Source organism: Denticeps clupeoides, chromosome 4 (genome assembly GCF_900700375.1).
Source record: "Denticeps clupeoides chromosome 4, fDenClu1.1, whole genome shotgun sequence".
Lineage (NCBI taxonomy): Eukaryota > Metazoa > Chordata > Actinopteri > Clupeiformes > Denticipitidae > Denticeps > Denticeps clupeoides.
In genome coordinates this window covers 23,057,488-23,075,968 of record NC_041710.1, presented here as the reverse complement: position 1 = coordinate 23,075,968, position 18,481 = coordinate 23,057,488, and the positions used below count along the sequence as shown (strand labels likewise).

General features: G+C 41.1%; 1 protein-coding gene across 8 annotated transcripts in view; it reads right to left on the bottom strand.

Annotated features, from left to right (window-relative positions):
* ank2a (ankyrin 2a, neuronal) overlaps positions 1–18,481 on the bottom strand; it is a 51,338-nt gene that overhangs the window by 27,172 nt on the left and 5,685 nt on the right. For 2 of the 8 annotated variants that reach the window (XM_028975457.1, XM_028975460.1), the window contains exons 1-26: positions 15,896–16,330; positions 13,119–13,220; positions 11,058–11,156; positions 10,569–10,667; positions 10,343–10,441; positions 10,061–10,246; positions 9,456–9,479; positions 8,943–8,951; positions 8,372–8,470; positions 7,835–7,933; positions 7,588–7,686; positions 6,892–7,089; positions 6,704–6,802; positions 6,446–6,544; positions 6,232–6,330; positions 5,099–5,296; positions 4,787–4,885; positions 4,250–4,348; positions 3,865–4,062; positions 3,653–3,751; positions 3,431–3,529; positions 3,243–3,341; positions 2,472–2,570; positions 2,291–2,363; positions 479–605; positions 138–213 (exon numbers count right to left, since the gene is read on the bottom strand). In XM_028975457.1, coding sequence (XP_028831290.1) covers positions 138–213; positions 479–605; positions 2,291–2,363; positions 2,472–2,570; positions 3,243–3,341; positions 3,431–3,529; positions 3,653–3,751; positions 3,865–4,062; positions 4,250–4,348; positions 4,787–4,885; positions 5,099–5,296; positions 6,232–6,330; positions 6,446–6,544; positions 6,704–6,802; positions 6,892–7,089; positions 7,588–7,686; positions 7,835–7,933; positions 8,372–8,470; positions 8,943–8,951; positions 9,456–9,479; positions 10,061–10,246; positions 10,343–10,441; positions 10,569–10,667; positions 11,058–11,156; positions 13,119–13,220; positions 15,896–16,021 — 2,802 coding nt within the window. In that variant the 5' untranslated portion in view covers positions 16,022–16,330. Of the gene's footprint in view, positions 1–137; positions 214–478; positions 606–2,290; positions 2,364–2,471; positions 2,571–3,242; positions 3,342–3,430; positions 3,530–3,652; positions 3,752–3,864; positions 4,063–4,249; positions 4,349–4,786; positions 4,886–5,098; positions 5,297–6,231; positions 6,331–6,445; positions 6,545–6,703; positions 6,803–6,891; positions 7,090–7,587; positions 7,687–7,834; positions 7,934–8,371; positions 8,471–8,942; positions 8,952–9,455; positions 9,480–10,060; positions 10,247–10,342; positions 10,442–10,568; positions 10,668–11,057; positions 11,157–13,118; positions 13,221–15,895; positions 16,331–18,481 lie in introns of those variants that run through there. The other 6 variants (XM_028975458.1, XM_028975462.1, XM_028975459.1 and 3 more) reach the window with 4 other exon arrangements.

Below are 18,481 nucleotides of genomic sequence, written 5' to 3'. Positions count from 1 at the left end.
ACATCTTTTAAAACATAATCATGTCACTGCTAAGCACAGCCAGTTAGACTGATCACAATCATTTGAATTCTTTTTGCATTTATGATCAGTGGGATTTTGTTTTCACTTCACTTCACTAAATAATTTGAACCCCTTACCTGATGACTTGGTATCATGTCTTCAATCAGAATGCCTTCTCTGTGGTAACCTTGGTGTGGGGGTGTTCCATGAACTCTGGCAGTCAGACACAAGATAGATAGTTTTGTAGTAGTTGGAACTGTGTACAACATTTGGGTTAAGAAGCTTATTTACTAAAAAATAAAATAAAATGAACATAGTCTGATGTTGGATTTGGTTTTATGCACACTGGAACAAAGAACTACTGAGAACATATCTAAAAGCACAACAATACTGAAGCATAACTAAATGAATTATTCCTGGAATCCATGCTTGTTTAAATGTATATACAACTGTATGGAAAAATTATCCACTGATTTACTTGTCCAGGTTGTGGATCATATAAGATATCCCCTCCAAGAACTGCCCAGGCAGGGAATCATCACCCAGCTCTCGGAGGTCCTCTGCCCTCAGGTACTCTCCTCCATCTCCAGTCATAGTGTCTTCTCCTGGGAATTATTCAAATGTGTCAGACAATTAGACCTGAGTCCCATAAACCTAGTGGTTAAGTTAGTCAAGTCACTGCAAAAATGTGTTACAGTGCATGAGCGGCAAATGCAGCAAGAGGAATCATTGCAGTTTAATAACTGTTTAATTACTACTTACACTTCTATTATCAACCATCATTATATAGTATATAGCAACATTAAAATAATTCTAATAAAGGCATCTGAATCATTACATACTGAACCAGATATCACAATACCCTGACATTATTAAACAAAGAATCCCCAAGTGCTGATTTTCACAGATTGTAGAAAGTATATTACACAATACAAAATCATTCATTGACACTATCATACTCCTTTGAAGTTATATAGAATGAGGACAAGATATGTTGGAAATGTTAATCAGAAGTAGCTACCTTTTTGCATTTTATGTGGGACTGCAAATTTGTTAATCCGCTTTGGACTAAGGTAGTAGATTTCCTGAGTAACTGGTCTGGCTCTAGCTTTATGTTTACTAGGGAACAGAACCCCAATGCTGAATGTTCCCAAAAGAACACTTTGTGTTATTGTGGTCAGCCTAATCACAGTTTCCAGGGTCATTCTAAAACACTGGAAATCAACTCTGCCCCTGAACTTGAAAAAAGTGTTTCATGAATCTTTGTTACACAGAATCAAGGACTGCAGGGGAGTTAACACACTCGCCTATGAACCAGAAGACCCAGGTTCAAATCCCACGTACTACCATTGTGTCCCTGAGCAAGACACTTAACCCTAAATTGCTCCAGGGGGGGACTGTCCCTGTAACTACTGATTATAAGTCCCTCTGGATAAGGGTGTCTGATAAATGCTGCAAATGTAAATGTAGATAAAGAAGATGGGGATAACCCATAGGACCTTCATTGGACCAGCATTTGATGAACTTATGTATAATAAAATTAGATCCGATATTGATTGTGTTATGGTCGTGGACTAGATTTCCATTCACCATTTGGTTGCCCTGCTCCTGTGACCTACTGCCCTGTACCGTCTGATGTCTGATGTATATGTTGGTAACCCTGTACCAACAAACCATGTTTTGTGTTTTACTGTTTGTTTGTTTTGTTTGTTCTGATGTTCTTATAAAAAATCCAATAAAATGTTTAAAACGTTTGTTTATTCTCCAGTTTCACTTCAGTCATGCTGTTTTTTTTTCATTGCAATGCATTCAACATGAGACAGATATATCAGGTGTGATAGTACTACTAAGACGTTTGTGTTAATAATAAAAATATTAAACACAGCAGCAGGCTAAACTCACTCAGGGCCATGCATTAAAATTAATTCCAGAAAAGCTGATCACAATCAGCTGTTCCATGCACATAATGAAAAGTTCTCCTCAAAAGTGTGCATCAACTAAATAAATGATGTAAAGATGAGTGAACCTTTCATTTACAGTATCAGCTTAGTAACTCTGCACTAACCAATACCTTCCAGCTCCTCTGAGATTCCATCTTTGAAGGGCTGTTCCTCCACCTGACACAGAGCTACAGAACATAGAGCTTCTGAACACCAGTTGCCAACATAATCTCAGGGAATGGCATGAACTTTTCCACATATGTTCCACATATTTTGGAGTTGTACAAAATGTAATTACATGTTCACCCTGTTCCAATGAAATCATCCCACATCTACACCTAGTCACTTACCCTCTTCATCAGACACATCCAACACCTCAGTCATGGTCTCTGGAACATTCAGCTTGTGTTTCTCAGTCACCGTCTGTTTTTGCAACATTCAAACAAACACAAACAGAATATTCTTGATGTAACCAAACTGTCATCCAAACCGGTAGTTACCAGTAACTACAGTAAATATAGTATGACATACGGTTGTGGTTGTGATAATTTCTTCAGTGACCACTTTCAGAGTATCCACTACAGAGATGTAGCCCAGTCGTTTGGCGATAGACAGTGCAGTATTTCCATTCTTCTCAAAAAGACATGCCATGGAAAGACAGGTAGGAACATGAAATTAACATTAAATAAAATTCTACCTTGTCATCTCAGTTTAAATATATTCAGTACAGGCCAAAGGTTTCGACCCACCGTCTCAGTTAATGTGTTTTCTTTATTTTCATGACCATTTACGTTGGTAGATTCTCACCGAAGGCATCAAAACTATGAATGAACACATGTGGAGTTATGTACTTAACAAAAAGTGGAGACCTGACCTCCACAGTCACCGGACCTGAACCCAGTCGAGATGGTTTGGGGTGAGCTGGACCGCAGAGTGAAGGTAAAGGGACCAACTAGTGCTAAACACCTCTGGGAACTCCTTCAAGACGGTTGGAAAATTCCACATTTCAGGTGACGACCTCTTGAAGCTCATCGAGAGAATGCCTAGAGTGTTCAAAGCAGTAATCAGAGCAAAGGGCGGCTATTTTGAAGGAACTAGAATATAAAACATGTTTTTGGTTATTTCACATTTTTTTATTAAGTACATAACTCCACATGTGTTCATTCATAGTTTTGATGCCTTCAGAGAGAATCTACCAACGTAAATGGTCATGAAAATCAAGAAAACACATTGAATGAGAAGGTGTGTCCAAACTTTTGGCTTGTACTGGATGTTGTTGGGAGTGTGTCTCGAGAGTCTCACAATGGTGGTAGCATTGGGTTTGGCACCGTGCTGCAGCAATATATTGATGATGTGTGTGTTCCCTTGTTGAGCTGCCTGATGAAGAGGTGTGTACCCATTCTGTGGGGAGCAATGTAAAAACATGTCACATGATGCTGTAAGTTGCTAAACCGCACAGACTTGACCCACACTACAACAACCAGGCTTACCTTAGTTTTGGCATTTACACTAGCACCTTGCTGCAAGAGGAAGTTCACCATTTTTGTATTTCCATAATGACAGGCAACAATCAGCGGAGTGTAGCCAAGCTGGAAAGACAAAGCTTATGAATTGGAGCAGACATGCGCAGCCCTCATTATAATACAAGAATGCATTATTGATATGTTTAATTAATACATTTTAATAACATTTTCCTTTCGGGATGTGTTTACCTTTGTCTGCTGATCAAGGTTGGCATCATGTTTAGCCAATACTTCAGAAGCACTGACTCTGTCCTCTTGGGCAGCAAGGTGAAGGGCCGTCAGACCACTCTAAGCCAAACAAAACATTTAAATTTACTTATACTAGTCTCCCTGACACTCATCTAGAGCAGAAGCCCTTAAAAATATCTGAACAGTGGACAGTTGTCAAAGTTTAGGCTCACCTTGGTGGACGTGTTGACGTGGGCACCCTTATTCAGCAGCAAGGAGACCATCTCACTATGACCCTCCTGGGAGGCCAGGTGCAGGGCGCTGACGCCTTGTTTGGTCAGTACGTTGGTCTCGGCGCTGTACTGCAGTAGCGAGGAGGCAATGGTCGTCTGGTTTTTTTTCGCAGCGATGTGAAGGGGTGTGTATCCATTCTGCATGTAAGGAGATTTATTTGAAGAGACGCACTTGTTAAAGAATGAAATGAATATCGTAACTTATCCTGAATGTACTTCGATCACTGCATGTTATTCACTCTCAGAAAGTATTAAAATGCTTGATAAACATTTAATATTAAATATATTATTCATAAACTAAATTTAATTAGCTACTTGTTTTTACCTTGGCTATGGCATGAGGAGAGGCTCCTTTGTCTAGAAGCAGGAGCGCCACCTGCTGGTTATCATAGTGAGATGCCACATGAAGTGGTGTGAGGCCATTCTGAAGAAAAAGAAAAGTTTAACTGCCTATTAAAAAGTTGTAAACAAGTGAGATAAATTCATATTTATCTAATCGCACATGCATGAGCAATGAAAGGTCCTGTGCTTGTGTCCTGATCAGTAACTAAATATCTAGCAATTTCACTGTTTATACAGATTAATATGTAATACTAGCATTTGAAATTATTAGGAAAGCATACAATTAATTAAAACCAAATCACATTATTTGCCACTTATTGGCAAAAACATTTTTTAAATTGTTGGATGATGACTACATTAAACTGCACTTTTTTTGCTATGCTACAATAGAATGAATATTTTCACGAATTTAATAAAACCAGAAACACAGAGGGTATTTTGAAATGCCATTTAGTCAAACTGCACAAATCTGGAACGTGGATTAATTCGAATTGTATAATCAAAACCTGTGTTTGCACACCTTTCCAGCAACATCTGGAAGAGCATGGCGTTGCAAGAGAAGTTTTGCCACGTCCAGGCTTCCATATTTAGCAGCTACATGCAGAGGTGTAAAGCCTTTCTGTTGAGGGAAACATCCACAAAATTAAATACCAGAATCACATGCACACCAACTCATGCTAGGAACACTTTCTAACCTGAAAATGTCAATCTTTGAAATTTCATTCTAAAGGTGAAGGAGACTTTTGAAATTAAGTTTAGAGGTAGAAATAAAATACACATGTTGCATATTTAATACCCTAGGTGATATGTGTGTATGTGTGTGTGTGTGTACCTTGGTGGCCAGAGAGTGTGATGCACCAGCTTCAATGAGGACTGCAGCTGTCTCCACCTGACGCTCACGGGCTGAGATATGCAGGGGTGTGTAGCCATTGATGGTTGCTGCATCTGGGTGAGCCATGTGCTGCAGAAGCAGCTGAACAATCTCTGTCTTCCCCAGGCGAGATGCGATGTGTAGTGGAGTTTGGTCCTCCTATCAATAGACAGCACATGAGAAAATGTACATGAGGTACGTATTTATATATTCTAAAAAATGTCCTAAAAATTTGAATGATGGATTTCCAAATGATCAAAAAAGCAAGCCATGTTATCGGGGATTGGATTGGAGAATACACTACAAGTCAAAGGTTTGGACACACCTACTCTGTGGCAATTATGGACACTGAGTTGGAGGCCAAACATATTTAGTACTTTTCTGTAAGTATGTGGAGAAAGTATGAGTGAAGAATCTGTCTCTCTTTACCTTTTTTAGGGTGGTAGTATCCTAGCGGGTAACACATTCGCCTATGAACCAGAAGACCCAGGTTTAAACCCCACTTACTACCATTGTGTCCCTGAGCAAGAGTAACAACTTTTAGCTGGTAGTGTATGTTAAGATCTGAGAGATTTAAACTAGAATATTTAAATATAGTCATTATTAGAATTATTCAGATAGCATTTATACCCAATAGATTTGATAGTTCTTGATGTTTCTTGTAAGAGTTTGCTGTATTTGATATTATTTGTTGTTTCTGTTCACTCCTTGTGTCGTTGTAACAGAAAAAGTTTCCATTGGGATAAATTTAATTTTTTGCTTATGATATTTACATAATAAGCACAGAGATCCATTAACAGATATTCAATAACTACATTTACAGCATTTATCAGACGCCCTTATCCAGAGCGACTTACAATCAGTAGTTACAGGGACAGTCCCCCCCTGGAGATACTCAGGGTTAAGTGTCTTGCTCAGGGACACAATGGTAGTTAGCGGGATTCAAACCCGGGTCTTCTGGGTTCACAGGTGAGTGTGCTACCCACTAGGTTACTACCACCCTAACTAATAATTGTGCTTGTATGCATTAATACAATTTGTTTAGGGAATAAAGATATAGAGACTTCAGTGACTGATTAGTCTTTCACTCTTACTCTTGCCATGGCATCCACAAGTGCCCCATTCCTGAGGAGACACCGGACCACCTCCATCTGACCAGCCCGAGCAGCCATGTGGAGAGCTGTCTCTCCTCGCTGTGAACACACACACACACACACACACACACACACACACAACATTTAATCAAACACATATCAAACAAATTCATATCACATGACAGTGAAAAGTTCTGATTTGTCCAGTGCTTACAATGTTGCAGACATCAGGTGAGGCTCCATTTTGGAGTAGCAGTAGTACAATGTTGAGGTGGCCCATAAAGGCAGCTACATGAATGGGGGTAAGGCCAGACTAAGAAGCAAGCAAAGAGAAGAACAGACGGAAGAATTTGATAAGACTGAATAAGGTCTGGTGAAATGAAAATATGTCATCAGTTTAAAGGGCAAGAGAGGTAATGCCCTGTCTCATGGCTCTCATTATCAAGATCATTTGTAGACGCTGAGACACTACCTCTGTGATGGCCTGGATGGAGGCTCCATACTTCACCAGCAACTCCATCACCTTCACTCTGTTCTTCTTACAGGCAATGTGCAGTGGAGTGAATCCATTCTGACCAGGTACAGACAGGAAATTGCTTGGTCACAATGGGTTCACTTGTAAACAAAGGAAACTTTGAGCATAAGTTAATTGAGTTCTACCAGCGCCCGGGCATTGGGGTTTGCTTTCTTGTCCAGCAGCAGTTTGGTAACCCTGTAATGGCCACAGTGAGCAGCAACATGCAGGGCTGTCAGGTAGTCCAGAGTCACATCATCCACTGGCGCCGTGTGCTGCAGCAGGTGCTTCAGACATTCCACGTGGTCTCCCTGAGCTGACATGTGCAACGGGGACAGTCCGTTCTGCAGGCAATTACGCCCATTTTAAGGGTTACGTGACGTTATGTGGAGTACGTTGTTTGTGCAGTATAGTTTATTTCACGAGGCAGACAATTTTAAATCAACATGCACACATTCAATGGTATGCTGGGATCATACCATTTGATTAAAACCTAGTCACATCTGACAAGTTGCCTTAAAATTATCTTGTATTTTATAGAGAGAGTCAACATTTAGGTCATCAAAGCTCCTTCTCTGTGAGATCATTTCTTGGCAAAATGTCAAATTAAGGAATCAGTTACACCATATAGCATTCAGTGCAACACATTATGTTGAAGGCCAATTTAGTCAAATATCAGTTAATTATAGTCTTGAAATGATATGGAATCCAGACAATTTTAACTAAACCATTAAAAAGATTAAGTAATGGAATTCATGTGTAAATTTGCACAAAAATAAAGAACTATGTCTTCTGCCTGAGAAGTTCCTGTTTTCCCAGTGTGTGAGTGAAAGGGTGTGTACCTTGGTTCTGGCCAGAATGGGTGCACCTCTCTCTAGCAGCACCTCCACAGCTTGGTCATGTCCACTCCTGGCTGCACAGTGTAGAGGGGTGAGGCCATCCTGTGCAACACCCAAGAGCAGAAACACAGCTTTATTTTCATTGTATTTTAACCTTAACAGTGTGAAATGTGAAAGCGGCATGTTGATCACTAGGGGATTACATATTATTACAGTGTATTTGACTGAATGGCAGTTTGATGTGATTTACTCTGGTCTTGGCGTCAATCTGAGATCCACGATCCAGCAGTAGGGAAATCATGTTGGTGTTTCCTCTTTTGGACGCTACATGAAGAGGGGTTATGCCATTCTACAAACAAACAAAAAAAACTATGAAGAGAATACAGGGAATAGCACACATATTTAGGGAATAATACATAAACATGAAGCAGATGAAGTGGTCATTGGTATACTTCAGTATACTATACTTTTTATCATATAATTCATATTCTTTCCATTAGACACTAAAAAAGTTACTAGTTATGTTTTATTGTAACATGCCATGTTAAAGCCCTTGACCAATATTAGAACCATTAAGCAACCATTAAGTACCAGTCTTGATCCCACAAGAACTCGTGCGTGAAAAGCTGAGACCCTTGAACTCTATTTGCACTTTGCACTGATTACACTCAACACAACTATGTATGTAAGCAGTTAATGGTGAGTTAATATAATATATAAGCGCATATAAGTGCAAGGGTTGTCCTGTGATATATTGAATCCTAATGCAGGGGTCAGGAACCCATACCCTGGCAGTGAAGTCAACACCAGCGCCTCTGTTCAGCAGCAGTGTGGAAACATTTACGTTGCCATAGTGGGCAGCGATGTGCAGTGGGGTGAACCCACTCTGTTAGAGACAAAATGGGGAGAAATGGATAGAAAGGAGGAAAATAAAGGGTAAGAAAGGGACAGAAACCAGAAGAGTGACACTGAGCCCTGTCAGCAGAGTTTCAGTTTAGTCTCTAGTAATTATTTGTAGCATGCAGCATTCCCATGAAGCAGTTTGTTTGTGAAATGTCAGAAATGTACAGATCTAATGGAAAAAGTGAGAAAAAGTTGTGATTATGAGAAGATTTTTTTGCATGCACAACAAAGCACAAAGCAGAATAGCGCAAGAAAATGTCAACCAGCACACAGCACGCTTTGAGGCAAGAAAACCTCACATCAGATAAAGAAGCAGAAAAAATTAAAATGGGATCCTTGTACGTGTAGGCACTACTCACTATGGGCACTAGCTAAAGATGAACATTTACATGTGAACAGATATGTAAACCTATGCCTTACTGAGCAGGAGAGAGGGAGCATCATTGTCACCTTACCTTTCCATTCTGAGAGACATGGATCAATGTGAGAGACAGAATTAACAAAATGGTGCAGTGTAATGTGAGATCTACTACACAACAAATTAGCAAAGTACAAAGCGCATTAATATGACTGTACTGACAATGGTTTCTGCTTTTCTAAAATTCTCTTTTCTAATTGATGCAATTGATGGCAATTTTGAACAGCTGAGAACATAAAATGTGCAAAAAAAGACAAAGAACCCATACATGATCAAATAAACATTCATGGAGAAATCAATACTGGCGATTCAAAGTGAAATACAACAGTGTTACACTCCTAAGAAAGCTGTGCTATCTGTCATTCCTAAAACAACCCGCCATGCATTTCACCAACCAAACAATTCACAGTGAAACCAGAGCTACACACTACACAGTGCTACAACTCCTCCATGCAGGTGTTCAACAGAAAGTCCAGATTCAAAGAAACAAAGCAATATGTATTACAGAGCTGGGAAAAAAATTAAGAATAAACTGAATGTATCGCAATACCTCTGTTGTCCTATTGACCATCATCTGGATTTGCCGGAGAGGGAAAAGCAACAATATATATATTTAAGCTAATTGGAATTATGATTTTACTTCCCTAACCCACCCCAACACACACCCATACACAGAACCACTTTAAAGGCATGAAGATAAAAAATAGAATATTCATGTCTATTAAAGGCAGATTTGTTAAATATACACCATATATACATTATTTGAAAAATACTTTTTTTGTGGAGTCTTGTAGAGACTTGTTTATAGAGTCATACTGTTCTACGGTTTTCATCCCTTTTGAGTTCAGGATGTTTGGGGGGCAAAAATCATGTTCACTAGATAGCAGCTAGATGCACTTCTACTTTGTTCAATTGTATTGATAGATGTGTTAGACTAAGTTGTGATAGTCAACAATACATATTCCTAACTTGCAATAAAGAGTAAAAATAATCATAATTCTTTTTTCCCCCTGATTTACACAGAGTTTACATGTATTAATGAAGCTGTTTAAGATCTGAAGTTGTCATAATACTGATGATAACTTTATTTATATGATCTCTCTGCTTATTCTGACTGTTATTATATTATTTCCTTCGCCTTCTATGAACTCTCACCTTTGACTGGACATCTGCGTTGTGGTCATTCTGCAGGAGCAGGGCAGCAGACTTGGTGTCATCTTTGCGAGCAGCGATGTGAAGGGCAGGCAGACGCACCTTGCCCTTGGTGTCATGCTCCAGGAGAAGAGAGACCACCTGGTTGTGCCCCTGCTGAAGGGCAATGGCCAGAGGGGTGAAGCCATCCTGTGGTCAGGGACAATAAAACACAGTATAAAGAAGCCAGTTATACAGACAAGAATACATGTGCACATGTCCATTCATTCTATGAGTGGCACACACCTCCGTAGCTGTGCTCTGGTTGCCTCCACTCTCCAGCAGGTAGCGGACGACCTCGAGGTGATTCTCCTGCGCTGCCATGTATAAAGGCGTGAATCCATTCTGCATAGGAGTTCAGAGCACTTCCGTCATGATCTCTTCACCACGTATCGGTACAACTGTTATTAATTGTGACGATGGTAATCTTGGTATGACATGGCGCATCACACTGCTGCAGTGTTGTCCTCACCTGTGACTGTGCGTTGACATCTGCTCCTCTCTTTACCAGCAGTTTGGCCACTTCTTTCTGGCCAGCCAGGCAGGAAATATGCAGTGCTGTGTTCCCCTTCTGCAACACAAAGGCTTCAACATCTTATTTAGATGTATATACATTTTTGAGGCATATAGTAACCATATGCATGGTCAAAGAATGCATTTCTATTCAGGGCACCAATGGCTCTTTATTATCCTGTGTTACTGGGTGAAAACTTATATCCTGCTAGGCAACATTTAAATCGACAGTCTGGTGAATCTGCATTTTTGTTATTCATTAACGTTTTTTGCATAATGTATATACATAATGCTGTAAATCCTGACTGGCTAAGCCATGATCCAACACAGGGAGTGGCATGGTTGGAGGGCTGGGGGGCTTTTGTTACAACAGCCAGAAATTAACTTGTGCGTTTGTGTGTGTGTTGGTAGGGGTTGTTGGGGGTGTAAAGGTGTAAAGCTGCATTGCCTTAGTAGAGGAGTCCACTGCTGCTCCTCTCTCTAGGAGTTCCTCTACCAGTTCCGCGTGACCCTCTTTAGCAGCTAGATGCAGAGCATTCAGACCATTCTGCAGGAAGAAGGTACACACACACACACACACACACACACACACACACACACAGTAAAAGTCTGAACAGTGACAACGAACAGACTTTGGCCTAAAAGATGAGAAGTTATACAAATGAAGCTACCAACAACAGCAGGCAATGTTCACAGTGAATCTGGGCCTCACTATCTCACTATTACAATTATGATTACACAATATCTTACATAAGATACATACTAGCGCCAGGCTTATGAAAGCCAGCTGTACTTTAGCCTAAACATGTTCAATCTGCAATAATCAAAGACATAAACAATAATAAGTTAAATTAGATTTAAATGATGCAACATTATATTGACAAGACAAGGCATGCAGACATCCTACAAATAGAGGGAAATCAATCATAAAGCCATTAGCAAACATTTAGCGATGTTAGAGAGAGGCATGTACTTTGTTTTTAAGCCATGATAAATGCAACCTATAGTATATTATATATAACATTTGGCCACATGGAACTCGGGAACACTAATTCGGGAGATCTGAGTAGAGCAACAGAGCAATGTTGGTGAACTCTTGACATAAAAAAAAAAACATAAACCAATTACAGTGTTGCAGAATTGCATTTCCAGGACTGGCTGTTCCATCAGCAGAATGCAGCAGCACATGGGAGGGGTGCGTCGTAGTGCAGCGCTTAATCTCTTTTTCCCAAAATGGGTAAATAAAAGTGGCAGCGCCAGCACGGACGGAACCACCTGTCATAATTTTGTTAATGCACCTTGGCACGTGGGCTGTGACATTGAAACACACCCACAATGCCTCACTTGCAGCCATTCGCATAAAAAGGGAAAAAATTTGGTCTCATTTTATCAGAAATCATAATGATCACGGATTTTATCTCCCACCGTGTTTTATCTCCCACAGCATGGCATGCATCTGAAAGTCCAAAAAAGGACAGTGCAACAAATGCAACAGATTATATCTCAATATCCCTCATAAGGGATTAGCATGGATTTGGAGGAGAGTGAGGGTGAGCAAGTGCGAACGAGTTTGATATATGGTAGGTAAACTCCTGCTGGTTGGAAAAAGGGGATCTTTCTGGTCTTCTGTGACATTAACCATGCTGAATGATCATGGACAGTCGAGAAGAAAGGCAAGGCTCCGGCCAGGCCCTTCCAATATCTTTCTGACATATTGCACGCGCAGCATATGCCTTGGTATTTGGGAATAAATCTACTCAGGGTGGCTCGCATGAGGGGCAGTGAAGGATAAACAAAAGAACAAATCCCATCTTTCACATTACCTAATAGAAACATGCCGGTTTAAGAGCAATAAAAGCAGTTGTGGATGTTTTTGTTGTGTTAGAAAGGATAAAGAGTCCTAACAGCTTTATATGTAATGGTGGTACATCACAGTGCACCGAAACGTCTGAGGATTGTTTTTTTTTCCTAGGGGGGTACGAGGGGCAGGACAGCTGTTGCGGTGGGGGGAGGACCTGATATGCACAGACAAGCAGTATAGAAGGCATCAGTGAATGTGCACGAAGTAGGCAATTTACACAGGCTTCTGGTTTGCTCATGACAGGGCAAATAGAATATTTGAATAAACTGCTGGAACCTGGTGAGCACTGGCAGGACAACTATGATAATCATGTACACCCACTGCCAATAGTCCCAATAATACACAAGGATTCGGTCACGGCTACACATGGTTGCCCAATTTATAGATGATTAGTATTGACTGGGTGTATACATGTCATTCGGTAATTAACAATCAATACTGGAAACCTTTAAGCAACAAAGCTGACACTAATGACTTCTGTAAGGTAATAAATTAGACACCTTAGGCTACTGCTTTCAACACTTGCTTATTTAGACATTCAAAAGTAAAGCAGTATGATCTTAAAAATCTTTAAATTGAGCCATTGCTTGCTTGAATGCTGTTGTGTATTGTGCGCCATGTGGATTTACTGCTATGAGCAAAGCATACCTGGTTGCAGGTACTGATATCCTGTCCTCCCTTCAGGTACTCAAGGACTTTGTCGATGTTCCCTGCTCGGGCCGCCCTCAGGAAGCTGGTGTTACTGTCCGACTGTGGAGAGTACAGAAAGCGAAGCACATTAGCTGAACAAAGCCGAACTCTCAGAAAAACGCAGGCAACATGTGGACAGGTCTCTCATGTTTCAAGATACCTTTAAACAAACTAATCTGATTAAATGAAAAGCATCCAGGAAAGAGAGCCAACATTGATGCCTTAGACCCGTATCAGTTTTCAGAATGCAGTTACTATGTGTAAATAAATCAACGTACAATAGAATCAAGCGATGTCACTGTGAATCACATCAAGGACCCTTAATTATGGGAGCTTCTTAACAAAGTGGTGATGAGTCGGGAGTCTGCGGACATTTACCACACAGGTGGTGACTTCCTGGGCAGTTAAAGGGTGACAAATGCACACTGCACATGTCTTGAGGTCAGACACCCTGCACATTTCTGAATGGCAGTCAGCATGTCTGTACATACAGCAATAACTCTAACATACTTCATTCAAATGTGAAATGTGATACTGGTTAGTACAACAGAAATAAACCATATAAATGTATATATATTTAGAATAGGATAAACCTAGGATAATAAAATCAAAAATCATTCTTTTATATAAAAGCTACTTCTCGCTTACCAAAAGACCATCACCACAACCTGAATGAGGTTCATAGTAGAAAGAAGAATGGTCCAAACTGGGGTCACTCCTGATAGTCCTCAGGCCTTTCTCTGAAGTGCACAAGCTGCACGTCAAAGAATTTCCCATCGCTCCTTCGGTATTTGGTATTTCTTTGGCTGATTGCAAGGTCTGTCTTAAGCTACACTTCACCAAACATCTACAGATCAATTCATTCTCTTCATGTGCAAATTAGCTGGGTGATCTTTTCCCATTTACTACGTGGACAGCTCCAGCACATAGACCCTCTTATTTCCAAAGAAGACATTCCTGAGACCATTCCAAATTAATCACATCCCTGAAGGAATTTCTTCATTCTTGCTTGCACTAATCACTCCTTTTCCCTTGGTTTTCCCTCTTTAGATCTTCTTTAGAAATCCATCATAGGTGCCTGGTCACCATTCCAGAGTCGTGTGTTCTTGAGTTCATCAGGTCTGCTCAGAGCCTCTTTGGCTGTGAGCAACAACTGGGACCATAAACATGTGAACCCCATTCCAGATCTGGCTATTTTTATCTACTATTCTCCCTCTCTCCAGACCAGTCCTGGGTCTCCTGAGCCCCCCATAGAGAACAGTCAGCCTCTCGGTCTGTGTGTCAGCTGGGCACCTGGTCCCGGAATGCAGCCGGCACCCAAAAATGGCGAGGGTTACAGCTGATCACGGTCAGCAAGTTTTTTCCCCCGAGGAGGCTCAACGAAACAAAAGCGACAACAAACCCTAACTGAGAGGTTCCATCACCGGGGACCTTTTCACATCAGTACTTAGAATCTGCAGCCTGTCTCTGGCACTGTGGCTCCCGTTTACTTCTCCTATTCCATAAAAATCCCAGTCCAGCTGGTTTGTAATGTCCTTGTCACCGTATTATCCATCACATCGCATGTATGTCAAAAGACGGGGGAAAAAAAGAGACAGGAAACCCTGACCCAGACCCAGCAACATCCAACATGCCTCAACATCCATCATGCTCTGGCTAATCGTGAACAAGCCCAAGCACAGTCAGTGAGGTCTTTGGGTCAGAGTGTGGCCTGGGGCTCAGCTCATTGACTCGACTGGGCGGCTGTTTTTTGGCTCTGATGTTTTCTCATAATGGTGGTGATGTATTGACCTTCCAGGGGAGCTGAAAATGGCCTGCTTTTGTTGCGTGATGTCACTTTTACTACTATATGGGACCACACGAATGTTGATGGTCTATCTATTCGCAAAATAGAATATTTATATCCAGTTACAATTAACCTCTTAACATTGTATTTTATAACCCCCTGTCACCATAAACTGACGTTATCTGTAGCAATAGCATTTCTGTAGACGCACACAGTGCCCGCATTGTAAAACGGCTCTGCTGGCATCATTCGGACAACATACATTCATAAGCAACAGCACACGGAATGGAAGTGCATCAGGGACAAATGGCATTACCCAAATCCAGATGCACAGATTCAGATTTTCAGCAGCTGAGCACAGGATTATTACGTGGTTCTTCACAGGGGGCGATTAGTGCAGCACCTTTACCACAGCTTGCTGGGAATAACCGTGTTAGTTGACCGGGAGTCTCCGTATTTCTGAGAATGTGTTGAGTGCCATGTACATGTAGAAATAGATTCCTGAAGACTGTAGGAGCTCATTTATAATGTCTTATCTGTGAATACAGAAAACATTTGGAATGTGATCTTGTTAACATAAAAGGCACCAGGAAGCCATACTGCAAAATGTGCAACATGAGAACAGCAAATGGGCATGAGGCTTATCACCACAGGAAATTAATTATATAAAAAGCCCATCCCTACCCAAACCCAACTACTGGCACAACCTTCAAGCTGAATGTAATAATTATCAAAAATATGAACACATTATGCTAACGTAAATCATGTAAAGGTCAAACATAATTGGCAGACACTGCTTATTCATAAAATTTACTGTACGTCCCAACAAGACTGTGCAATATCAGCTTTACGTATGGTGTACATCATGATTATGAACTTTTTTTCCATACACAATTGCACAATTTGTCACATGAACACCTTCCTGCATGTTTAAGCTACTCATATGTACCTTACGCCTGCGCTCGGCCTTCTCCTTGTGCCGTTTGCGTCTCTCCCTGGCTTTCTCCAAAGCCTTCAGCTCAGTGAGCTGCTCCAGCTCTCGAGCCTTCTTCAGGTGGGCTGCTGCATGTGCCATGTCTGCTAGGACCTCCTCAACTTCCACACACTTGCGGTTCCACTGAGGACCTATCTCTGAGACGGAGATCCCGATATTGCCAGCAAAAAGCTTCTCCTTTTAAAAATTCATTCAATCACATGCCACCTTGGCACTACCTGTCTCTCATGTCTCACACTTTTTCCATCCTTCTGCAGGATTATTTTCCAGGCAAATTCTCGGTATCAGTCCTGTATTTCCTCTCAAACATTTTTCCGTCCTCTCGTCACCGCTTCTGGGCTGAAAGCAGAGAAGCTACATTAGAGACAGGGTCCCTCTGCTATGATCCTGCTCTGGATGCTCCGGAAAAAAATTAATCATTTACGTGTGTAACGCTTACTAAGGGAGGGAAAGGGTGAGTGACAGGCCGGGATGGACAGAAAGGGAGGGGGGTGGAAGGATGGTTGCACCCAGAGCAGATGTAGAGAGTGGTGAGCAGCTGGGTGAACAGCAGTGCATTGTTAAACGGGTTTAAGCAGCATATAGAGGGGATGAGGGCGAGAGAGAAAGAGCGAGCGAGTGGTGGCGGGGGTGGTGATGTGTAATCACAGGCCAAGGGAGACTGCAGGCTGGATCCCAGCACATCCTGTCCTCCACACAGTCTGGAGAATGGGGCGAGACTACGGCGAAAATATAAGACGGTTCCAGTCTTACCTAATAATACCACCTCACCCATGAAACATGGTGCAGTCTGACTGAAACTGCACATGTCCAACCTCATTTTCATAGTCAACCACTGAGATAGAGTGTGTGTGTGTGTGTGTGTGTGAGAGAATGACAAATAATTTATGCGTTACGACTTATGAATACAAATCTTGACTGTATGGTACTGTATATTGCATTACAGTATATATACAGAATTACATAAATGAAATTCTGTGCCTTTGTCTAACAGCTACCCCCCACCTAGGATGCATCCAGCTGTCCTGTCATCTTCTCTGTCTTCAGATACCAGTCTAATTAGCATCTTCATCATTTGCCAGAGCCAGTGCTGTGATTGACATGAAGTAGTTTTCCTCAGGTAGCAGTGAGGTCAGGTCCAAAATCATCAAATCAAACACTGATCACAAGTCATGTGCATCATTTAGTGTTTGCCATCGAGCCACTAGCAATGTTCTCTGTGTTACTGATGATGTGCACAGGGCTGCTGCCACAATGACATCATTCTGGGATGGGCTGGGAAATAAGTCATTTTCAGGGCCCTGTGGCAAATCCATACACTCATCTCTGGCTCCACCTACTGACACCAAGCAGCAATTGTAAATAAAAGCAAAAGAAATAAAAGAAACTCTTTAAAAAAACAGACCCTGACCTTCTGTAATTGGTAATGAGAGAATATATCACCCCAAATCCAAAATAACATGAACAAGCATATGGAGCATCTTAAACATCTTAAATAATGCATACGTTAAATCAGACGTTAGTTAAATCAGATTTTTCTTTTTTTTTTTGGTCAAAATCTGAACACTTTCTCATGTTAAATACAATGGAAACAGATGGTCAATTGAGTTGGGTTTCTGTTCAGTAGGGTATTGCCCAAAAATCTATAAAGAGTGCTACTTAATACTGTTCATACAGTGATTTTTTTTTGTAGGGCATAATTTCAGCTTGCAACGATCAATGCTGTTCTAACATCGACTCTACCACAACATCCCTCTGCTGGCAAAGCTGGGTCTTGTATTTCAGTCATGGAGACAGCCACACCCTCTTCCTGCCATTTCAACTTGTTGACTCGTTTGTCCTCCCTGCATAATTGGCAGTTTTATTAGGGACTTTGTCCGAGATTTTACTGGATGTGTCGTGAGTTCATGTCCTGCATTTCTCACACCTGAGTAATGAATTCTCAGCATGAGTGGATGAGTGTGCTCAGAAATATTCAGTGCAGTGTACGTTGTGTATGTGTGCATGTGTGTAGGTATCACTTACGGATTCAGTGAAGCAGCTTCGTCAGAGCTCTTAAACATAATCATTATGAGGCGATAGATGGGAAAATAAGTCCTCACACAGCAATAACTGACAACTCTCCTTTTCCTAAGACCATAATGCACCTCCTATCAGTACATAATGGACACCGTCTTTACATCTCTCAAAGCTGAAGGCCTCTGCAGATCATTAAGGCTACAGCAACCTATGCATCTTTCATGAAAGTGTGCTCTCAAAGTTGTGGGCCAGATCAACAGTAATGTACTTTACCGAAGTGAATATGATACCTACAGTGCCCTTCTTCATGTTTTCATTTCAAGCATATATTGACGTTACAGCAGTCGAACAATATGGCCTTTCACCAAGGTGTAGAGTTACATGCTCAAAGTACGCCCTAAATGCTCTACTTTTAAAAAAGACCTTTCAGAACTACTCTCAAGAATGATATAAACAAATGGAGGCAAATTAAATATTGGCATATTATACTATGTATGTACGAATATCTACCGCAATAAAACG